The sequence below is a fragment of the Mesocricetus auratus genome, unplaced genomic scaffold (assembly GCF_017639785.1).
Source record: "Mesocricetus auratus isolate SY011 unplaced genomic scaffold, BCM_Maur_2.0 Super-Scaffold_100008, whole genome shotgun sequence".
Taxonomy (NCBI): domain Eukaryota; kingdom Metazoa; phylum Chordata; class Mammalia; order Rodentia; family Cricetidae; genus Mesocricetus; species Mesocricetus auratus.
This window is the reverse complement of record NW_024429192.1, coordinates 68,426,555-68,447,336: the sequence shown is the minus strand read 5'-3', so window position 1 is coordinate 68,447,336 and position 20,782 is coordinate 68,426,555. Positions and strand designations below refer to the sequence as shown.

The 20,782-nt window shown below is 44.7% G+C and overlaps 1 protein-coding gene and 1 long non-coding RNA gene across 3 annotated transcripts in view; one reads left to right on the top strand and one right to left on the bottom strand.

The window, feature by feature from the left end:
- Positions 1–20,782, top strand: part of Map3k13 (mitogen-activated protein kinase kinase kinase 13) — a 140,425-nt gene that overhangs the window by 104,516 nt on the left and 15,127 nt on the right. For both annotated transcript variants that reach the window (XM_013114502.3, XM_040751057.1), the window contains 7 exons: positions 1,762–1,953; positions 3,602–3,760; positions 4,264–4,422; positions 4,929–5,037; positions 13,609–13,718; positions 15,981–16,097; positions 19,970–20,107. In XM_013114502.3, the coding sequence (XP_012969956.1) occupies positions 1,762–1,953; positions 3,602–3,760; positions 4,264–4,422; positions 4,929–5,037; positions 13,609–13,718; positions 15,981–16,097; positions 19,970–20,107 (984 nt within the window). The remainder of the gene's footprint in view (positions 1–1,761; positions 1,954–3,601; positions 3,761–4,263; positions 4,423–4,928; positions 5,038–13,608; positions 13,719–15,980; positions 16,098–19,969; positions 20,108–20,782) is intronic.
- LOC121141996 lies at positions 5,032–11,838 on the bottom strand. Its single transcript, XR_005879005.1, has 3 exons — positions 11,799–11,838; positions 5,391–5,709; positions 5,032–5,303 (listed from the first exon to the last, which is right to left on the bottom strand). It is a non-coding gene; the product is annotated as an uncharacterized LOC121141996 (long non-coding RNA).

Sequence of the window (20,782 nt, the reverse complement as noted above, 5' to 3'; positions counted from 1 at the left end):
AAACAAAAGTAATTGAAATGTCTTTGTGGAATTTGATAAGGAAAAAAGTCTATAGTTTTCCATCATACACAAATCCTAGCCTATAGTACATACCCATGTATGTGAACAAATGTGTATGTGGGTCCCGTGTCATCTGTAAACAGGAGAACAAGAGAGGTTATATTGGGTGATGAAGGACTGGATGCTGGTGATGGGAGCTGGGATTGTGAAAGAAGATGTGAAGCTAATTGCTTCTCTAGTTCTAACTCTGTCAGGGACCTTTCATTTTAGGTGGAAATGAAATGTGTGACGTGTCTCCATTCTGGGACAACAAGTATCATTTTCTAGGACTTATTTAGGCTGGGTATTCATGGGTACATAAAGATATACTCATGGGTGAATTATAGGATTCAGTATGGAGTTCCACAGCTCCAGAGTGGCTTTTCTAACTATATGAATGCTAGGTTTGATGAGAGTCTCAGGGCAGGCAGAGTGAAGACTATCAGCATCTCGTGGTGCACCCCAAATCTCTCCACCACTTCCTACAGCCTGAGAGACAGGGCATGAATGGGAAGCCAGCTGAAGACTGTCTGTCTTGTTCCTAGTGCTCTAGTACCTTCCCTGGAGGGAGGTCTGAGTATACTTACAAGATAGATTCATCTTGAAAACAGAACTATGGAGCAAAGTTAATATTACTCCCAGTTTAGTGAACTGATTGTGTTAACATAAGAATCCCCAATCTAACTGTTTATGCAAAAACTTAAAACAGAGTATAATATGGTGAGAGCAGGGGCCTGGGCTTTGAAGCTAGACTAGCTTTGGGTCTGGGCGCTGTCCCTGATTGTGCGGATTCATTATGGTAAAATCAGTCCCTTTCACTCCAAGTCTTTCCTATACACATGGAAGAGGTCAAGTCTATCACTATGAGGATTGCAGATAGATGAAAGAGAACACAGAAACGTGCCTGAAAAACAACAGCTCCTTTCCGGATAGTACGTTCCCCCTGCCCGTGTCTCCTTCAGTGTACTTAGAGGCCTGTCAGCTGTGAAAGCCGAGGTGAAGTTAAACATGTCAAGGACTGACTGGAAACCTCCAGGCCTGCTTGAAAAGAGACCCTGAACTCATGGCTGCTTAGAGAAGAGAAAGGACAGTTGGACATGAGTAATCAGGGAAAGTTTGATGGAAGCTACAGGGATTAATGGAACTATCCCCTGCATAGATGTATAATATGACATAATGTTATCCTTATTCTAAATATTTTTCACAGAACTATATTTAAGATAAACATTTGACTCATTTGCTTACTTTTTCTTTATTTTTGTGCTCAGTCTACTTATCTTAAATTGGAGTAATTTAAAATTTAACACGCAACCATAAAATAGAAAAACTTAATTTTGATTGTCTGCATATTACATATAAAATCTGTTTTTGTTTAAGAGGAAAAGTACCTTAATGACTAAAAACAGCAGAGCACCCAGCCTATCCGAGCCTCAGAAAAGAGTGCTCTGTCCCAGAATGGAATGGTGTCACACGAGACCACCAGATTAGCACAGGCTGCTGCTATCTAAACTTAAGAATAATAAAACAGAAACTGCCTATGTGCATACCAGAGAAACTGGTAAACCGAAAAGATACTGTGCCTATTTAAGAATCAAGAACTGTAATCTATATGAGTTTTGATATCATTTGGGTAAAGAGTGGCCCCTTATTAAACACTCTCGAGATACAAATATGTACACATGTATGTTTGTCTGTATTCATGTACTTCTGTTTTCTTCAAAGGGGTGTTTGCACTCAGGCTCCATGCTATTGCATCATCATGGAGTACTGTGCCCATGGACAACTTTATGAGGTCTTGCGAGCTGGCAGGAAGATCACACCACGGTTGCTTGTGGACTGGTCCACAGGAATTGCTAGTGGGATGAATTATCTCCATCTTCATAAAATCATACATCGTGACCTCAAGTCACCAAAGTGAGTTCTAGACAACGATACATCTGGCTTGCTAAATCAGGAGGTTTCGCTGCATGCTTAAATTTATAGCCTGTATGACTCCACCTTCATCTTAGGAAAACTTCATTTTGTGTGTGTGTGTGTGTGTGTGTGTGTGTTGATTCTTTGTGTACAAATGTGTGTACAGGTATGCTAGCATGTGTGTGTATGTGTGGAGGCCAGAGGTTTCACTGAGTGTGTTTTCCTATTGCTCTCCACCTTATTTGTTGAGACAGAATCTCTTACTGAACCTTGAATCCTACTAGTTCAGTAGTCTAGCTGCCCAGCAAGCCCCCAAGATCTGTCTGGCCCACCTGAGTGTCCCTGAGCCTGGGTTTATGTGGATGCTGGATCTGCACTAAGGTCCTCATGCTGTGCAGCAAGCACTTGACCCAGCCCCACTTACAGTATTGGATTATCTTTGTTCTCTACCTATGTTCATTCCTGAACATCATGTCGCTGCTACAGAAGAGGCTCCTCCAGTGTCTCTCTGTCTAGTGAACATCATGTGTTCTGACCATGGTACCTGGCACATGGGTTTAGCTGCCTCAGCTGTCCCATAAAATCTAATTGTCATGCATTTTCACCAAGACTAAAGTCAGAAAGTCCTAAATGATGCTAGTCTTATATTCCAGGTAGATGCGGATGAAGGTATCCCAAAGTAATCCAATGCCAAGTTACTGAGTACACAGAGAGCATTTGATAGCTGGGGTGTGGGTAAGGCAAACAGAATGGAGAGGATGGAGTTCAAATTTCCCTATCTTCTTCTCTCCTACATCAGATACTATCTGAGTGTTATGACTCTTGTAGGTTGATTTTTTTGTTTGTTTTTTGTGGGGTGTTGGGGGGTGGGTGAATTGTTTGTCCAGTTTTTGTTTGTCAGGGTCTCACTATAACCCTGGAGAGCCTGAAACTCACTATATAAACTAGGATGGCCTCAAACTCAGAGACCTACCTGTCTCTACTTTTGGAGGGCTGGGATTAAAGTGCACGCCATCACACCTGACTCATGTTGTTGAGTCTCTATATTGTTTAGGCCGCAGCACCTTAGCTCATTAACTCTAACACACTGAATAAGTAGAGCCAGTGTCCTGGAGGCTATCAATTTTCTAACTTTACACACCACCTGGACTAGCAAAAGTAGCTTGCTGCTGGGCACATTCTAAGTGGCTCTCATGGGAAGGAGAGCATGTCTTGTTGCAGGGCACATTGCAAGTGGCTCTTGTGGGAAGAAGAGCTCGTCTTGGATGGAACCTGCTTGAACTTCGGCTGTTAGTGCTCATCCTTGGCATGGGGAAGTCTCGGTTCTCCTCTTAGCCCTTGAATGTGATACACACATACTGTGGTGGCCTTGTAATGAGATGTGTGTGTGTGTGTGTGTGTGTGTGTGTGTGTGTGTGTGTGTGTGAGAGAGAGAGAGGGGGGGGGCCTAGAAGAGGGGAGACCTGGCGGAAGTCACAAGTTAGCAGGTGGTGGGAGCTGAGCTGCCTGGCAGGTGCAGGTGATGCTGTTTCTGGTGTGAGGGCCAAGAGCAATGAGAGCTGTAAACTGAACTCTGTGGTGTAGAAGACGAAGAGTCGTCACTCGACAGCACTAATGATCCTTTTCTTGCCTTGATTTGTTTTTAAAGTGTTTTAGTGACTCACACAGATGCAGTCAAAATTTCAGATTTTGGTACATCCAAGGAACTCAGTGATAAAAGCACCAAGATGTCCTTTGCTGGTACAGTTGCGTGGATGGCACCTGAGGTGATCCGGAATGAGCCTGTCTCTGAGAAGGTTGACATATGGTGAGTGGTGCTCCCTCACCATCTCAGAGGCCCCTGCCCACCTTCTCCTGGTTTCTGCCCTCCATGTTTCTCCTTCCTGAAATATTCTTCCGTGCTTTCCATTCTGGTTGATTCTGGTTTCAGGGTCTCTAAGGTGTGCCCAATATGAGATATGCCAAGAAGAATTAGGAAAGGAACGGGGTGAACATCCAGTAAACTGGAGATTTATTTTGAATAACAGTTCAGTGTAGAAGGCGTTATGAGATGCATTACATAAGTCTCACTTTTTTTTAGTAAAATATATTAAACAAAATTTACTTGTTCTTAGTGATGTAGGTCCCACCATGTCTCTCAGGGTGGCCTGAAACCTGCTGTGTACCTGACTGTCCTCAAACTCAGGATCCTCCCAGCTCAGCCTCTGAGTGCTGAGATTACAAGCACATACCACCTACCCGGCCTTTAGTTAAAGAGCGGACATGTGAGTCCATCCCTCTGAACTGCCTTCCGTGTCTGGCCTGCTGCAGGTCTTTTGGAGTGGTGCTTTGGGAGCTGCTGACAGGGGAGATCCCCTACAAGGATGTGGACTCTTCAGCCATCATCTGGGGTGTTGGCAGCAACAGCTTGCACCTCCCAGTTCCCTCGACTTGCCCAGATGGATTCAAAATCCTTATGAAACAGACATGGTAAGAGATGCTTTCTCCTGCTAATCTCTCTTACTTTCTGACTAAAAAGTTGTAAAAATGTCCCTGAAAGAGCAGGGGCGTGTCTACTGAGTGTTTGGAAGGAATCACATCGTGGTGGAGCAACAGGAGCCCTGGAATCTTAGAGCTGGATTCAAACCCTGGCCCTGACATTTTGCTACCTGTGAAATCAGGGCTGTGTCTCCCTGTAAAGTAGAGCCAGCCCCTGCTCAGGGAGTAAGTGAAGGCTTAGAGTGGTGTCTTGGAACAGTTCTCAGTCCTGACAACCAAGAGCCAGGACCATTCACTGTTCCTAGCTGCACGAACCTGACTTTCCATTTCATCAGCAGATGCTTCTGCTAGTCTTATTTTCCCTTTGCACGTCAGCACACCTAAATTGTCTGAGATATAGCAATTTTTGGAATAAAATGTGTATTTCGTAAAGCAGGTACAGCCTCAGCCCCCACCCCGACACACCCTCTAAGATGCACACACTGTCTTTCCCTTAGGCAGAGTAAGCCTCGCAACCGGCCTTCCTTTCGGCAGACACTCATGCATCTGGACATCGCATCTGCCGATGTGCTTGCCACCCCACAGGAAACTTACTTCAAGTCTCAGGTAAGCCAGCACACTCCTATAGACAGCCAAGGAGCTTTGCTAGCCGTGCAGCAGTGATATGACCCTTTTGCTGTGAAACAGTAATTATGACAGTTGACAATGTGACGGTGAATTCTGGTGGCATTGCTTAAGAAGGAGAGAGAGGACATGAAGACTGCCCTGCGCCTGTCTTCAAGACGGCACTACTGTGGTTCTTCCTGAAGACCTTGCTCAGGCTGAGGCACAAGCGCTGAAAACAAGAAACAGAACTTTTCCACAACTTACACCTAAAAAAAAAACAAATTAAGCATTTATTTAGCTCACCATTCTATAGGCAGTTGGAGCTAGGCAATTCTTTCAATGCTCAAGTTTACCTAGAGGTCTGTAAGCAGTTGCCAGGTTACCAGGAAGGTGGCTCCAGGTGGTCACCTTAGCAGGTGTGCTGAACATCTGGCTAGGAGCTAGAGCTCCTCTGTCCTCCATGTGGCTGCTAATTCTTTCACAGACTAGCTTCAGCTTCCTCACATCCCATTTGTTTCCATGGTGACAAGTGGATCAAGAAAGCAAGACCCAGTGCAGGTGATTGTCATGCTGCATTGTGTCATGCCTGCCATAGTGCCACATTGAAGAAGTCACAGGTCACAGACTGTGCTCAAGAGATTGATGACAGCAGTCACTTCTTAACCAGCGCATCTGCAAGAGTGGGTCGTAAGGGCGTGGAGCCGGAGAAGGGAAGGGTTATGGTTACTGGGTGAAAAGACTGCAGGCGTCCTAAGGATGGTGCCTGACTACTATTACTGTGAATGTGTAGGGGTTGGAAGTGAGTTCCCTTTCCCTAACCAGATCACAAGGCAAAATAATGCAGCTTTCTAAAGAAACATGATGGTCCTAAATTATACCTTTGTGTGAACAAAATTACATCATCATCCTCATTATTTTGGCAATAGTAGGGATGGAACCTAGGGCCTCTTAAATGCTAGGCAATCACTCTACCACTGAGCTCTACTTCAGATTATTGTTATACATACATACATACATACATACATACATACATACATACGTATATCTTGCTAAGTTGCCCAAGCTAACCTTGAACTCATTTTATAGCACAGATAGGTTTTTTCCTCAATAAATGTTTTTATTTAAATTAGAAACATGAATGCTTCACATGTCAATCCCAGCTTCCTCTCCCACCCCTCCTCCCTTGTCCCTCCTCCGGCTCCCCCCAGATCCCCCACCCAATCCCCACATCACTCCCCAGGGAGGGTGGGGCCCTCCTTGGGGGGATCTAGCACAGATAGAGTTTTGAACGTGGGATTCCTCCTGTCTTAGCATTCTAACTAGCTGGGATTCCAGGCCTGCGCCACATACCCAGCTTAGAATTGAACTGTTAATACTAAATTTCATATTAGACATATGATTTTTTTCTCATTTGTTATAAATGTTATTAGGTGTCTGAGGTGAGTTTTGTGAAGTGAACTCCATCTCTGCAGTGGCTTCCAATATCATTTCGAAGATATATTATCAGAAGAGACATTTTATTACATACATTTATTGATTAGAAATAGACTAAATTAAGTGCAAAAAAGTTATGCTAACCTTTAAGGAAAATTGATGTCTACATACTTTACAGATAAGACTCATGGAAAATGTAATTTTCTTCCCCAAGTGAGACTTGGAGAAGCTTCTTCATCCCTTGGAATGCAGTCTAGAGACTTCCAGGGGAGCCTGAAACTTTTTCAAGGCAACTATAAGAAGGAAACTATTTTTGTAATAACTTAAGTTGTTACTATTTTCAATCTTTTTCTCTCAGGAGTATATGAAGAGTGTTCTAGAAACTATATGATGGGGGATATAACTCTAATGACAAGCAGAATGTTTTCTTATATGCTCACGTATATAACTCACAGTTTTAATGTCTAACCTAATGTCGGTAGGTATTGCCCACATAAACAAATGTTATGTGGAATCCTCAATAATTTATAAGACAATAATGAGGTTCTGATACAAAAGAATTTGAGAGCCAATGTTAGGCATTTACCCTACACCAAAGACCCTGTCCCAGTGGGTGAAGATCTTACAGGAAAAGCATCTTCTGAAAAGAGGACTGGGCCCAAGGAAGAAACAGAGAGCTTACAAATAGGAAAGGAAGAAATCACAATATCTGCCTGAAGACAACAGGACCCTATCCTTAAAGGACTCCAGCAGAGTACTCTCAGATCTAACACACTCTCAGCATGTCATAGGGTAGGAATCCCACACGTAGTAGTCAGCAGCCATTCTGGTCATCCGAGATTGACTTGCTGAGAAAGAGTCCAGAGAGAAAGATCTCCTTCACAATGAAGAAGAAAGACACTGCAGTGAAGGCACAGAAGGAAGAGACCGAGACAGCAGATTGTGGGAAAGATCTCTACACTCAAGAATTGGCAAAAGCACTATTGTGAAATTAGCTGGTGTGCTGGCTAGTTTTATGTCAACTTGACATGAAGTGAGGGAACATCAATTAAGAAAATATCTCCATATGATCCAGCTGTAGGGCATTTTCTTAATTAGTGATTGATGAGAGAGGGCCCAGCCCAATGTGGGTAGTCCTGGATTCTATAAGAAAGCAGGCTGAGCAAGCCATGAAGAGCAAGCCTGTAAGCAGCACTCCTCCATGGCCTCTGCATCAGTTTCTGCATCCAGGTTCCTATCCTGCTTGAGTTCCTGCCTTGACTTCCTTCAGTGATGGATTACAGATATGGAAGTGTAAGCCAAATAAACCCTTTCCTCCCCAATTGCTTTGGCCATAGTATTTCATCGAAGCAATCTAGCAGAATCTAAGATGGCCAGATTCCTGAAAGTGATCCACAAATTCAAGTCATTCCCCATCAAAATACCAATTACATATTCTACAAAACTAGAAAAAAACAATCCTAAAAATCATAAGGAAACACAAAAACCAGAAAGTTTGAAGTGCTCCTGAGCCCTGGAGAGCAGTGCAGGAATTTACCAGAAGCGCTCTGAGCCCTGGAGAGCAGTGCAGGAATTTACCAGAAGCGCTCTAAGCCCTGGAGAGCAGTGCAGGAATTTACCAGAAGCGCTCTGAGCCCTGGAGAGCAGTGCTGGAATATCATCACAACACCTGATCTGCATTCCGCAGAACCCTAGAACAAAAGATCACAGTGCTGCATCAGAGCAGACAAGTGGACAACAGAACTGGACAGACAGCCCAGCCACTGATGGTCACCGGTGGCCAAAAACATAGCCTCTTCCAGAAACCATGCTGGGAAGCTGTGTCCACATGTGCACAGTAAAGCTGCATTTCTCATACACACACCCTGCACAGAAATGGACCAAAAGCCTTCATGCTAAACCTGAAACCTTGAAGCACTAGAGGAAAACGTAAGGAAAATACTTAAAGATGCAAGAACAGGCAAGGGCTTTCTGGAAAAGATTCCAAATGCACAGGAAGTAACTCTAAGACTGCCACATGAGAGATTTTTGGGAAATTCAAAAGCTTCTGTGCAGCTAAGGAAACAGTCGCCAGACTGAAGAGACATTACCAACTCCATAGTAGATGGAGATTAATACCCAGAAAAACAAGGGACCAGAAAAGTAATATCAAGATAGTCAGTAATGAGGTGACAATGAACTGGAAATGGCAAATAAGTACTTGGAAACTGTGCTCGGCATCCTCTGCCATCAGGGAAACACAAACAAACTGCTTTGAGATTGCATCTCACCCAAGTCAGTCAGAATGGCTGTCAGTGAGAGGACAATGAAAATCAGAAAGTGGGGCTCAGAACTGGCGTTTATGAAACATCTGCCTTGTTACACAGACACTGGATCCGAACTCAGGTCTCATGGTTCCAGAACAAGCTCCTTCACCTCAGGACCATATAAATAGACCTGAAAAGTAAGCTTAGAGCAGAGAGCACGCGATCATCTCTCTAGATGCATAAAAGACACTGACAAGGTTCAGCATGCCTTCATGACAGAAGTTCTAGAGGAGGCTGCTGAGATGGCTCAGTGAGTTGAGTACTTGTTGCCAAGCCTGATGACTGAGTTTTATCCCTGGGACCTGCACAATGCAATGGAAGGAAAGAACTGATTCCTACAAGTTGTCCTCTGACACACACACACACACACACACACACACACACACAATGAATGAATAAACAAATCTGCATTTTAAATCCTGGAGAAGGAAGTTAGGATTAGACAAAACATACCTCAAAACAATAAAGATTATATATGACAAACCTGGAGCCAACATTATACTAAATGGGAAAAAGCAGAAAACATTTCCTCTAAAATCTGAAACATGACAATAGTGTTCATTGTCTCTTCTCAAAGTCAATGTTGTTATTATTACTTATTCAAATGATTAGTTAAAACAATAAGAGAAATGTGTAAAGTCTAAATATTAAATATGAACTGAGATTATTCCTATTTGCAGACATGATTCTATGCTTAAAAGACCCTGTAGACTGCCAGAAAATTCCTAGACTTAATGAACACATTCAATAAAGTTGAAAAATTTGCCAATACACAAAAATTAGCAGCTTTTATAAATATAAATAATAATTAATTTGTTGAAAATAAATCAGGAAGAACATCCCATTAGCAATAGCTCCCCCAAATTTAGTACCTAGGAATAAACTTTGCCAAGCATATGAATAGACGTCTACAATGAAAGCTCTAAGACAATGAAAAAGGGAATTGCGGATGGAGAGCCTCCCATAATTCTGAATTGGCAGAGTTAGTAAAGTGAACATGGACCTATTAACAAAAGCAATCTGCAGATTCAGTGCAATTGCCAGCAAAATTCTAGTGATGTTTTCACAGAGGAAAACTTCTTAAACTTCATGCGGAATCATAAGGAAGCAAAGCTGTCCTAAGCAGAAAGAATGCTGCTGGAGGCACTGTGGCACCCTACCTCAGAATACACCTCAGAACCACATAGCAAGGAGCGCCTGCTGGCGTGTAGACCAGTGGACTGGGGTCAGAAATACACGGCAGCTTCATCTTTACAAATACATACATACACTGGGGGCCAAGAGGAAAATCTAGTCTACAGACGGTGCTGGCAAAGCTGGATGCCCATCTTCAGAAGGATGAAGTCAGATCCACACCCTTGCCCTACACAAAAATCAACTCAAAATGGATTGAAGACTTTAATTTTAAATTTGAAATGTTGAGGCTAGAGCAATGGCTCAGCAGCTAACATGCTGCTTTTCCAAAGGACCTGAGTTCAGATCCCAGCACCTATATCAAGTGCCCACAACCACCTGTAACTCCAGCTCCAGATTCTGATGTCTACTTCTAACTGCCATGGGCCTTGAAAACAAAGGAGGCGTATTCATGGCACTCCTGTGTGTTTCTTGTGATGCACTCAGATGGACTCCAGTTGAAGCAGAGTCTTCAACACATACGTGGGACACAGTGTCAGAAACCAGATGTGATGTGTGTGTGTGTGTGTGTGTGTGTGTGTGTGTGTGTGTGTGTGTTAGTGAAACGAGCAGCAAGTGCATCTGGGAAATCTGTCAAATGTAGGATATGGTTGCAAATAGCTTTGCTCCCTTTGCTGGCAAACTGCCTAATATCACAACTTTGAAAATCAATTTTTGGTGGAAGCACTAAGTCAAAAGCCATTGAGGCAGCAATTTAACAATACGTATATTTGGAAAATTTCAAATTCTTGGATTTTACTTCAAGGGGCTGGAGAGATGACTCAGCAGTTACGAGCACTGGTCGCTCTTCCAGAAGTTCAGTTCCCAGCACCCACATAACACCCTCACACAGACATACATGTATACAAAACACCGATGCATATAAAAATAAATAAATTTTAGAAAAGGTTTTATTTCAATGCTCTCAAGCCAGTGTTAACTTTTCTGAAAACCTCCCATATGCAAAGCACTGTACAGGGAAACTAAGTACCTCCAGTCACTCCCCCAACGGGCCAACTCACTTTCATTAGGGGGTCAATTATCAAAACAAAGTAAGTGCTGACCTCACTAAAGGTTCTTTTGGGGCCAGGAGAGGAGAGAACAGTACTCCAGGCAACTTCTGTAACATGGGCTGCCAGGTTAGATTACTATCCATGGGGGTTTGTCAGCAGCACAAACTTAGGATGTGTGTGAAAGTCCAAGCCCCCATCGGATATAATAAGACCATGAGTCCTGCTTCACAGGTGACACTCTATTTCAGTGTTCTTCATGGTAAAGAGCTGGCAAGTCCAAGGATACTTACCCACACCAAACACAGACACCTCCTGGCCTCCCCAAGACTCCATCTCATCCCCTTACATTGGGACTCTCAGGAGTGAGAACAGAGTTCAGAGTACAGTAGTGTCTGTTCTGTTCATTAATTCCTCCATGGTTTCCTCCCAACACGAAACATCGTTTCTCCCTCAATAGTCCCTAGTCTGCTTGTTGCAATAATTTTTGCTAGTTGCAATCATTTTTCAACTATTTATAAATTGATGTTTCCGGCTCTGAAATTGAGACCATCTCCAGCCAATGATAATGAAGTATTGTGAGCTGCCGAGTGAAGCACTAGGAAGCTGAGGGCCTTGACTCTATACCCTGCTGTAAAGAGAAGCCTTTTCCTTGCCAGTGGCTTTAGTGCCCCCCTCCCCCGCCCCACCAGTCGCCTAGGTTCTGCCGCATTGTAGTCCCCAAATAACATACAAGACGCTGTATTAATTATGAAGCTGTTGGCCTTGCTTGTTTCTTACTGACTAGCTCTGACTTAATTATTTATCCCATAATTGCTAATCTAAGTATTTCTCTTACCGGAGAGGTTTCCAGGCTTCTTATCCCTATGGCAGTTACATCTTGACTTCCTGTGTTTCTCCTACCCAGAGTCCTCTTGGACTCCTAGTCCCACCTATCTTGCTTCCCTATTGGCCAACAGTGCTTTATTGACATATACACAGGACTTTATTCTATGTGACCCCTACCTGCTCATCTAAATAATGGGGAAAGTCATTCTTCCCCTGCTTAAGCAGTCCCTGAAGGCCTAGTGAGGACTGGGAACACAGGTGCCCTGTGCACTGTTGACTTTGTAATATGCTATTATTTACTTGCCTGGAAGCTAAAACTCTCAGCCTGAATTGGACCATTGCCTTCTCAATGCTTCCTCTGATAAACTCTTAAGATTAATAAGATGGAGGCTGATTGTATTTTTGTCACTATTCTGCTCCCTGAGGAATAACTGGGTGTTTCACACACACATGGTTTTGCTCTTACTGTAGCAGTCTTCTGTGACCTTGCTTCCTCTCACCGCTGACAAGATGTCCTCAGCATCGACTGTCTGACACAGATAGTGTCTTGAGCTGGGATACTAATCTCTTTTCAAGATCTTGATTTCAGTTCTTTCAGATGGTTGCTGAGAAAGGGGATTGCCATTATCAGGACTGTTAAAGACTAGTGTCGGTGGTGATGTGGGAGATCAGAACTGTTGGTGGGAGTGCAAATGGGACGGTGCTTCAGAAGGCAGCATGGCGCCTCCTCAGAATGTAAAAGCTGAACTGCACAGTGCACATGATCCAGAGGTGCGACTATTAGCATGTGTCTAGGGTGAAGAAGCAGTCAGTCCCCGGAGAGTGCACTTTGTTCCAGCCCACGGGGAAGTTGCCTTGTTAGGCTCTGGCCATGATAATCACACATCTGTTTCCAGGAAACAGCTAAATGGAGATTTTATTGAACTGACCTACTGACTGAGCAGGGCTTGGTCAGCATCTGAGGTTGACTTGGGAATTGTGTCCCATGGAGGGCAGTGTCCTTTCTCACTTGGTGAGCTTACAGCAGATGTGTAACCTCATAGCCACTCTGGACCTCCTTCCCTGAAATTCTTTACCCCCAACTTCTGCCACTGTGTGGTTGTCCTGTTGCTGACCCAAATGTGAAATTCATTCCCTCCCTTGATTTTTTAAGTGATTTCCTTACCTCATCGAAAGCCAAAGTTACGTTAGGAGAGTTCACTGAGTGTTTGTGAAGTGGAAGGAGCTTCGGTTGACCTGCACTGTGTACTAGACATCTGTCCCTTGACTCGTTGATCTTGAGACGCCTCCTGCTCCCCTCCCTCTCCCTCCCTCCCCTCTGCCCTTCAGTCCATATTCCTGTGCAGTGTACTATTTTTCATACACTTTCCCTGGCATAGTCTGTTCCATATATTCTTTTTCCTGAAGCAAAGCCCATGCAGTAGCAGATGTGAAGAAACTCAGAGCCTCGCCGACGTGTGACCCACAGTTGTCAGGCTCTCTCTTCTGCCTCCATACTACGTACACTACCTTGACTTCAGTTGAGCACGTTTGTCCTAGAAGTGGTTAATTGTTGTGCCCTGTGCTGTTTCTGGTGGCCGCTGCTCTGGGGAAACTGGAAAAGAGACAGCACTGTGTTCAGGACAGAGCGTGGGGCTTGCAGTTACAGAAGCGGGAGGTGTTTTGTCATTGATTCGTGAGCGCTTCTTGCTCACTTACCCTGTGTAGGAAGTTTGGGGAAAGCGTGGAGAGGCACGGGAAGAAATGTCTTTAGTGTGGTCTCGTGGATGCATCAGGAAAGGAAACTACAGTATTTACGAAGTTAAACTTTCCTTACTCAGGCTGAATGGAGAGAAGAGGTGAAAAAACACTTTGAGAAGATCAAAAGTGAAGGGGCCTGTATACACCGCTTAGATGAAGAACTGATTCGCCGGCGCAGGGAGGAGCTCAGGTCAGCCCACCCCACCTCTTCTCACCCCGTGGATCCTACTTCCGTCTCCCAGTCCTCCTGGGGAAGGCTGGCCTCAAAGAAGCAGGAACAGTGTGGTGTCACTATAGGCTGGGAGAGTGTGCAGAGGGCGGGGTTAGGAAGCTGGCTAATGGATACTGTTATAATTAGACAAAAAGAAGCTGTAGGCCTGTGCCACCACACCTAACTTTGGGAATCCTTTTCTTTTTTACTAAAGAAGCTAGAAGACAGGATTTGGAGTGTTGCCAACATAAAGAAATGATCATTGTTGAAGGAGGTTGTCATAATTACCCTGATTTTTCATTAATTTCTTATTTCTATGTACATGTCTGTGTGTGGTATGAGCACATGTGTGTAGATGCCATGGGGCCAGGGCATCAGATCCCCACATAAATGAAGTTGCAGATGGCTGTGAGCCACCTGATATGGGTGCCGGGAATTGAACTCCTGGCCACTGGAAGAGCAGTATGTGCACTTAACTACTGAACCATCTCTCCAACCCTGGTTATCCTGATTTGAACACTGTACAACAAATACATGTATGGAAGTATTACTTGGTACCCTGCAAAGATGTACAATTTTTGTATCAGTTAAAAATAATGAACATTTGAACAATAAAAGGTTACCATGTGGTTAGAGAGACTGTTCGGTGAGTAACAGTCTTGCCACAGGAGTGTGAGAACCCAATTTTGGGTTCAGAGCCCACAGAAATCAGGGCATGGCAGCTATGATCCAAGAAATCCTGGGGCATGATGGGAGACAATGCCAGGAGTCTCTCTAGAAGCTTGTGGCCAGCCAGCCTGAGCTGTGCAGTGCAGAAGTCAACAGAGGGCCTCCAGCTCAGTTAGATGAGGGACCTCCACACACACACCATGGCATATGCACACCCACACACAACCCCTTCAACATGTGCAAGCACACACATACACACACAGCCCCTCCAACATGTGCGTACACACATACACACAGCCCCTCCAACATGTGCGTACACACACATATACACACAGCCCCTTCAACATGTGCACACACACACTCACACACTCACACACACAGCCCCTTCAACATGTGCAAGCACACACATACACACAGCCCCTCCAACATGTGCGTACACACACATATACACACAGTCCCTTCAACATGTGCACACACACACTCACACACTCACACACACAGCCCCTTCACCATGTACACACTCACACACACATCTCCTTCACCATGTGCACACTCACACACACATCTCCTTCACCATGTGCACACTCACACACAGAGCTCCCTTTAACATGTGCATGCCCACACACTCACACACACACAGAGCCCCCTTCACCATGTGCACACTCACACACTCACACACACAGCTCCTTCACCATGTGCACACTCACACACACAGAGCTCCCTTCACCATGTGCACACTCACACACTCACACACACACACACAGCCCCCTTCACCTGTCCTTTTGCCTGCTCCTGTCACCTCTGTCCCCTCCTTTACGGTCCTCTGAACTTGGTCTCTTAGAGCACTTCCACTGCTCTTGCTGCCATTGGACACCAGGAATTGATAAGCAGTTCCCAGCCTCAAGACCTATTAAGACATTTCAACATAACCACAGTATTAGGCAATTTGGCCTCTGTAACAATGCCTTAGATTTAGCAATTTATAAACAGAAGAAATGCACCGCTTATGGTTCTGGGGGCAGAGCTATTTAACATCAAAGCCCCAGCGAATTCAGCATCTGGTGAAGGCCCGTTCATCATATCATGGTACCCACATGTGTCTTCACACGGTTGAGAAACAAAAGGTTCCCTCTAATACCTCCCTCCCGCCACCTGCCATCCCGCCACCTTATGAGTGAAGGGTTGCATTTTAATGTGACGGGAAACACTGAGACCACACTAGCCCAGATAAGATCTGTGCCATGGATAAGCATATGATCGTGGTGTCAACTTTAAATTACGTTCACTAATATGTAAATATACTATTGAATTAAGATTGTGCCCATGGGCACAAAAGAAGACTATAAAGTGTACACAGCCGTATTCTTACTTTGCCTGTGGTCCACCTGGCTTTCTGTGTGGTTGGAGGAGCCCTTAGGGTAAAACACTCAGCTCAGATTTCCCATCCCCCACTCCTTGATTGAATCGTTGTGTTAAGAAAACTGTAAAAATTGAACCCCCTGTGCTTGGTGCCTTGCAGTAAGGCACTGCGCGTGCTCCTCAGCCATGCTCAGCCTGTGTTTTCATTGACAGACATGCTCTGGACATTCGAGAGCACTATGAGCGAAAGCTTGAGCGTGCTAACAATCTGTACATGGAGCTGAGCGCCATCATGCTGCAGCTGGAAATGCGGGAGAAGGAGCTCCTAAAGTACGTATGCTGCCCGTGACAGCCCTCGCTGCTCTGAGTCTGTCAGTCAACAGGACACACTGCCCTTGTCATGGTGCAGCTACAGTGGAGGCGCAGTTATCTTAGTCATTCAGTCAACAGTCCTTAGGGACTTACTGTCCACAGGTCCCTGTCAGGGTGAGGCATACAAGTTAGCAGAGTTGCTGCAGGGATGATATGGGACTGCTTACTGGACTAGCATGCATTCTGCTGAATGCATGGTTCAGCATGTGCACGTCACTCTGCAGCACGGTTCAGCAAGTGTACATCACTCTGCCGAAAGCACGGTTTAGCATGTGTAGGTCATTCTTCTGAATGCACGGTTCATCGTGTGTACATCATTCTGCCAAATGCATGTTTCAGACAGGGGTGTCATTTCCAGAACTTCATGTGGATAAACAGAGGCTCATTGACCTATGGGAAATACAATACTGCTGAAAACTGTGCTGGGGATCCCTAATGGCTGCCAAAATGGCCATGGGGTCTGGACCCAAATAAGCAAAGCTTCTGCCCTTTATTGCGTTGGGGAAGAGAAAGATAATCCATGAGTTTGAGCTGAGAACAAAATAGGGTTGAGTTAATTTAAATTCAGTACCTCCAGGTTGTTTGCTTAAACTTGATAGTAGCCTTTTTATACAAAGTGTGGTAGAACTTGTAGACAAATTAAAAAATTCTGCACTGACTTCTCTCTCTCTATCCATATATCTAAAAGATATTTCAAGTTAGTTATTTGAGAATTTCGTACAATGAGCTGACTTTTGACGATATGCAGCCCTCGCCCATCTGCTCCCAGATCCACCAGCCACTTCCCTACCCAACCAACTTCATGTCCCCTATGGCACTCTTCAAGAAAACCAACTCTCTCTCTCCAAGCAGCTATCATTTGCCAGCAGCTCCTTGGCCTTGGGATGGGACTTCATGTCAGACTCCTGTCTCCTTGCTGGGACTTGGTCTGGCTTGAGCTTGCATATTGTGCATATTGTCAAAACCAATTTAAATGCATAGGTGCAACTGTCCACATACCTCCAGATAACACTTTCCTTGTATGTTCTCACTACCTCTGGCTCCTACAGTCTTCCTGCCCCTTCTTCCATCATGACCTCTGAGCCTTGAGAGAGGGTACAGTATTTATGTCCCATTAGGCTTGAACATTCCACAACAGCCAGCTGCAGGTCTCTGTGCTAATCACAGCTACTTCAACTAGAAGTTTCTCAGAAAGGATGCATAAATCTATAGGTATAAGGAGAACTCAATACGAGTTCCTTTAATACTATGTCCATTTAGCAGAATAGTAGTAGGAGGTTCTCCCCTAGGCCTGTGGCCTGTGTAGCCAGAGATGCTTGGACTGACAATGATGCCAGTGTGGGCTTCAGGTAACAGAGGGGGACATAGATCAAGTAAGAAAGTGGTTGTCTCTCCTATGCTGTTTGTGCTACTACTGCACCAGTGAGCGTGCCTTACCAGGCTGGGCATTGTTGTAGGCCTCGGTTCACAGCAGGTAAGACTGATAACTGCTTTCCTCTTCTGGTAGCATATGTAGGGCCTTCCAGCACTATGGAAGCTAGCCAATAGAGAGGAGGCTTCCACGTCAGTTCCAGTTTAGTATCTCCATGCTCTACGATTCAAGTACAAGGTCTTCAGCAATAGGGTCTTACTGTCAAGTTCTGGAGGGTAACCAAGAGATTGGCAATAGCCTGTAATGTTTTGGATCTAAGGAACCTCAGTGGAGCCCCAAACTACAAAAGAAGTAACCCATTCCTGGCACTAAGCTTTTTCTTTGTTAGCCTGTCGTATCTAGTAAGGACATTGTTGAACAAAGGGTAACTATTCTGTCTCTCTCTCTCTCTCTCTCTCTCTCTCTCTCTCTCTCTCTCTCTCTCTCTCTGTCTGTCTGTCTCTCTCTCTGTCTCTCTCTCTCTCTCGTGTGTGTGTGTGTGTGTGTGTATGTGTGTGTAAACTTGTACAGTAATAGGTTGATTTCCATTTAACTGTTTTATTGAAGACTTTCTAGAGTCATCTATTCCTTCCCATAGCCCTCCTTTACCCTGTCCTCCCGTTCCCCATGCCACTTTAACCTGTTCTCTTATTCTCATCCTCTTTAAGATTTTACAGCACTGCTCTGTATCTCCTCTCCTTTTAAAGCCCCCCCCCACTGTGCCCCTTAGTGTTTCCCTGACCTCTATGGGTATTCTAAATTAACATGCCTATCTGAAAATTCAAAACTAATATCCACAAACGAGAGAAAGGTTAGTTATCTCATTCAAAACAATTATTTCCTGCTCCATCTATTTCCTTGCCAATTTCATATTGTTTTTCTTCATTTTAATTTTTCCTCTATTTTATTTTCTTTTAAAAAATGTATGTATATTATGGTTATTTTGCCAGTCTATGTCTGTGCACCATGTGCATAGAGTAACCACAGAGGGCAGAAGAGGGTATCAGAACCACTAGACTGGAGTTATAGATGGTGTGAGCTGCCATGTGGGTGTTGGAATCAAACCCAGGACCTCTAGAAGAGCAGCCAGTGCCCTTAACTGCTCAGCCATCTCCCGAGTCCCATTTCATTTGTTCGCAATAGCTGAATAGTATTCCATTGTGTAAATGTAACACCGTTTCATTACCATTTATCAGTTGGTGGATATCTGGGCTTTTCCATCTCCTAGTTATTTTGAGTAGTGCAGCACCGAGCATGGATGAGTGGGTGTCTCTCAAGTAGGGTGTGGAGCAAGAGTCATGTGGCAGATCTGGCTCTAGCTCTTTGAGGAAGCTTCACACTGATCTCCACAGTGGTTATACCAGTTTTCACTCCCAGCGGCAGGGAATGAGTGCTCCCCTTTACCTTTGGGAGGATTTTGGTTTGGTTTCTTTTTTCTTTTTTTAATCTTAGATGTTCTAATTAGAATAAGATGAAATTTCAAAGTGGTTTTATTTGCATTTCCTTGATGTCTAAGGATGTTGAACAGTTCTGTAAAATGTTTCTCATCCATCTGTGTTTCATCTTTTGAGAACTCTGTTTAGTTCTACGCCACATTGGGTCTGGAGTTACAGACAGTTATAAATTACCTGACATGTGTGCTAGGACTCAGGTCCTCTGGAAAAGCAGCAAAGTGCTCTTAACCACTGAGCCACATCCCCAGTGTCCACTTGTTCTGTAGAGGATGCTTAATACAGTGCTCTGGTTAGCAACCTCCTGATTAGAGTCTGCTTTTCCTCTTCAGTAGGTAGGGGATTAGGAGGGCATTTTCTGGTCCCACAGTTGTAGGGGTCCCTTTTTTCCTCATGGCCTGTTGGCCCCCAGTTCATGAGAACAAGGGGGAGAGGCCACAACAGAGAGCTTTGTACGAGCCTGTGAGCACAACAGAGATAGCTCTCCAGGATATGACTTCAGTGACTCAGCTCAACTCTATTCCAGAGTGAGGGGAGATACAAAGGCTGGGACAGTGGTGGGGGCATACCCTAATTTGCATTAAACAGCAAGTTCCTATCATAAAGCTCCTAGTACAAGTCTTAATGAAGCATGGTCCTATCATATTACTCCTAGAACAATGTCTAATTACCATATGGGCAGCAGGAGGAAAGCTTCTACAGTCAACTGCAGCAAGGGTCACACTGGAGATAAGTCAGGCATCTGGACATAGAGACAGACAGTCACCAAATGAGGTCAGGTAGAGAACAGGGTGCCTTGGGGCAGAGGAATCGTCCTTGTTGCTATGCTTAGACAGAGCAGCCAGGCCATGGTAGACTGAAACCTCAGACCAGCAGGGCCTCCCAGCACACGGTCACCGTCTTAGATCATCTCTGTCCTGTCTTTCCGTCTACCAAAACCAAAGAGTTTTTTTTCCTTTGTCCCACAGACGAGAGCAAGCAGTGGAAAAGAAGTATCCTGGGACCTACAAACGACACCCCGTCCGTCCAATAATCCACCCAAATGCCATGGAGAAACTCATGAAAAGGAAGGGTGTGTCTCACAAGGCTGGAGTGCAGACTAAGCGGTGAGACAACTGTACCCATCCATCTGCATTCAGATAAATGGGGACACCTGGAAAAGGGCAGGCTCAGATTTGGTGGGCGTGGCCTTTTGTAGTTCGCCAGCAGTGCATGGGGTGTACATAAAAACCAAGTAGGAAGAGGAAAGAGAGCATGGCACAGACCCCACAAGTCTCATTTTTACCACCTGAGGCATTCTGTTTTAGCACCAAATGCAGAACAGGGAAGTATGCACCAGGGACAGTCAGACCGGGCTGAAACTCCAGTCTGCTTTGTAAGTATGTGACTTGGGCCATGTCACTTGGTCTCTTTCAACTGTGGTATCCTCATGGGTAGAGTGGGCATGGGATTTGTATGACTCGTTTTGTTGGTTTGTTTGTTAGGCAGTCGCCCAGACTGGCCTCAAACTCAATGTCCTCCTGCCTCACTATTTTAAGTAGCTAGGGTAACCAAAAAGCACATGCCATCACTCCCCTACTGTGAAGTTAAAATAGTGCAAAATCACATTTAGGGCAATGGTGTTCAAAAGCCGGGGTTAATTTTTAGGAGATCATCCTCTCCCCTTTTATTTATTTATTTTTATGTTTTGGTTTTTCCAGGCAGGGTTTCTCTGTGTAGGCCTAGCTGTCCTGGAACTCCCTCTGTAGACCAGGCTGGCCTCGAACTCATAGAGATCCACC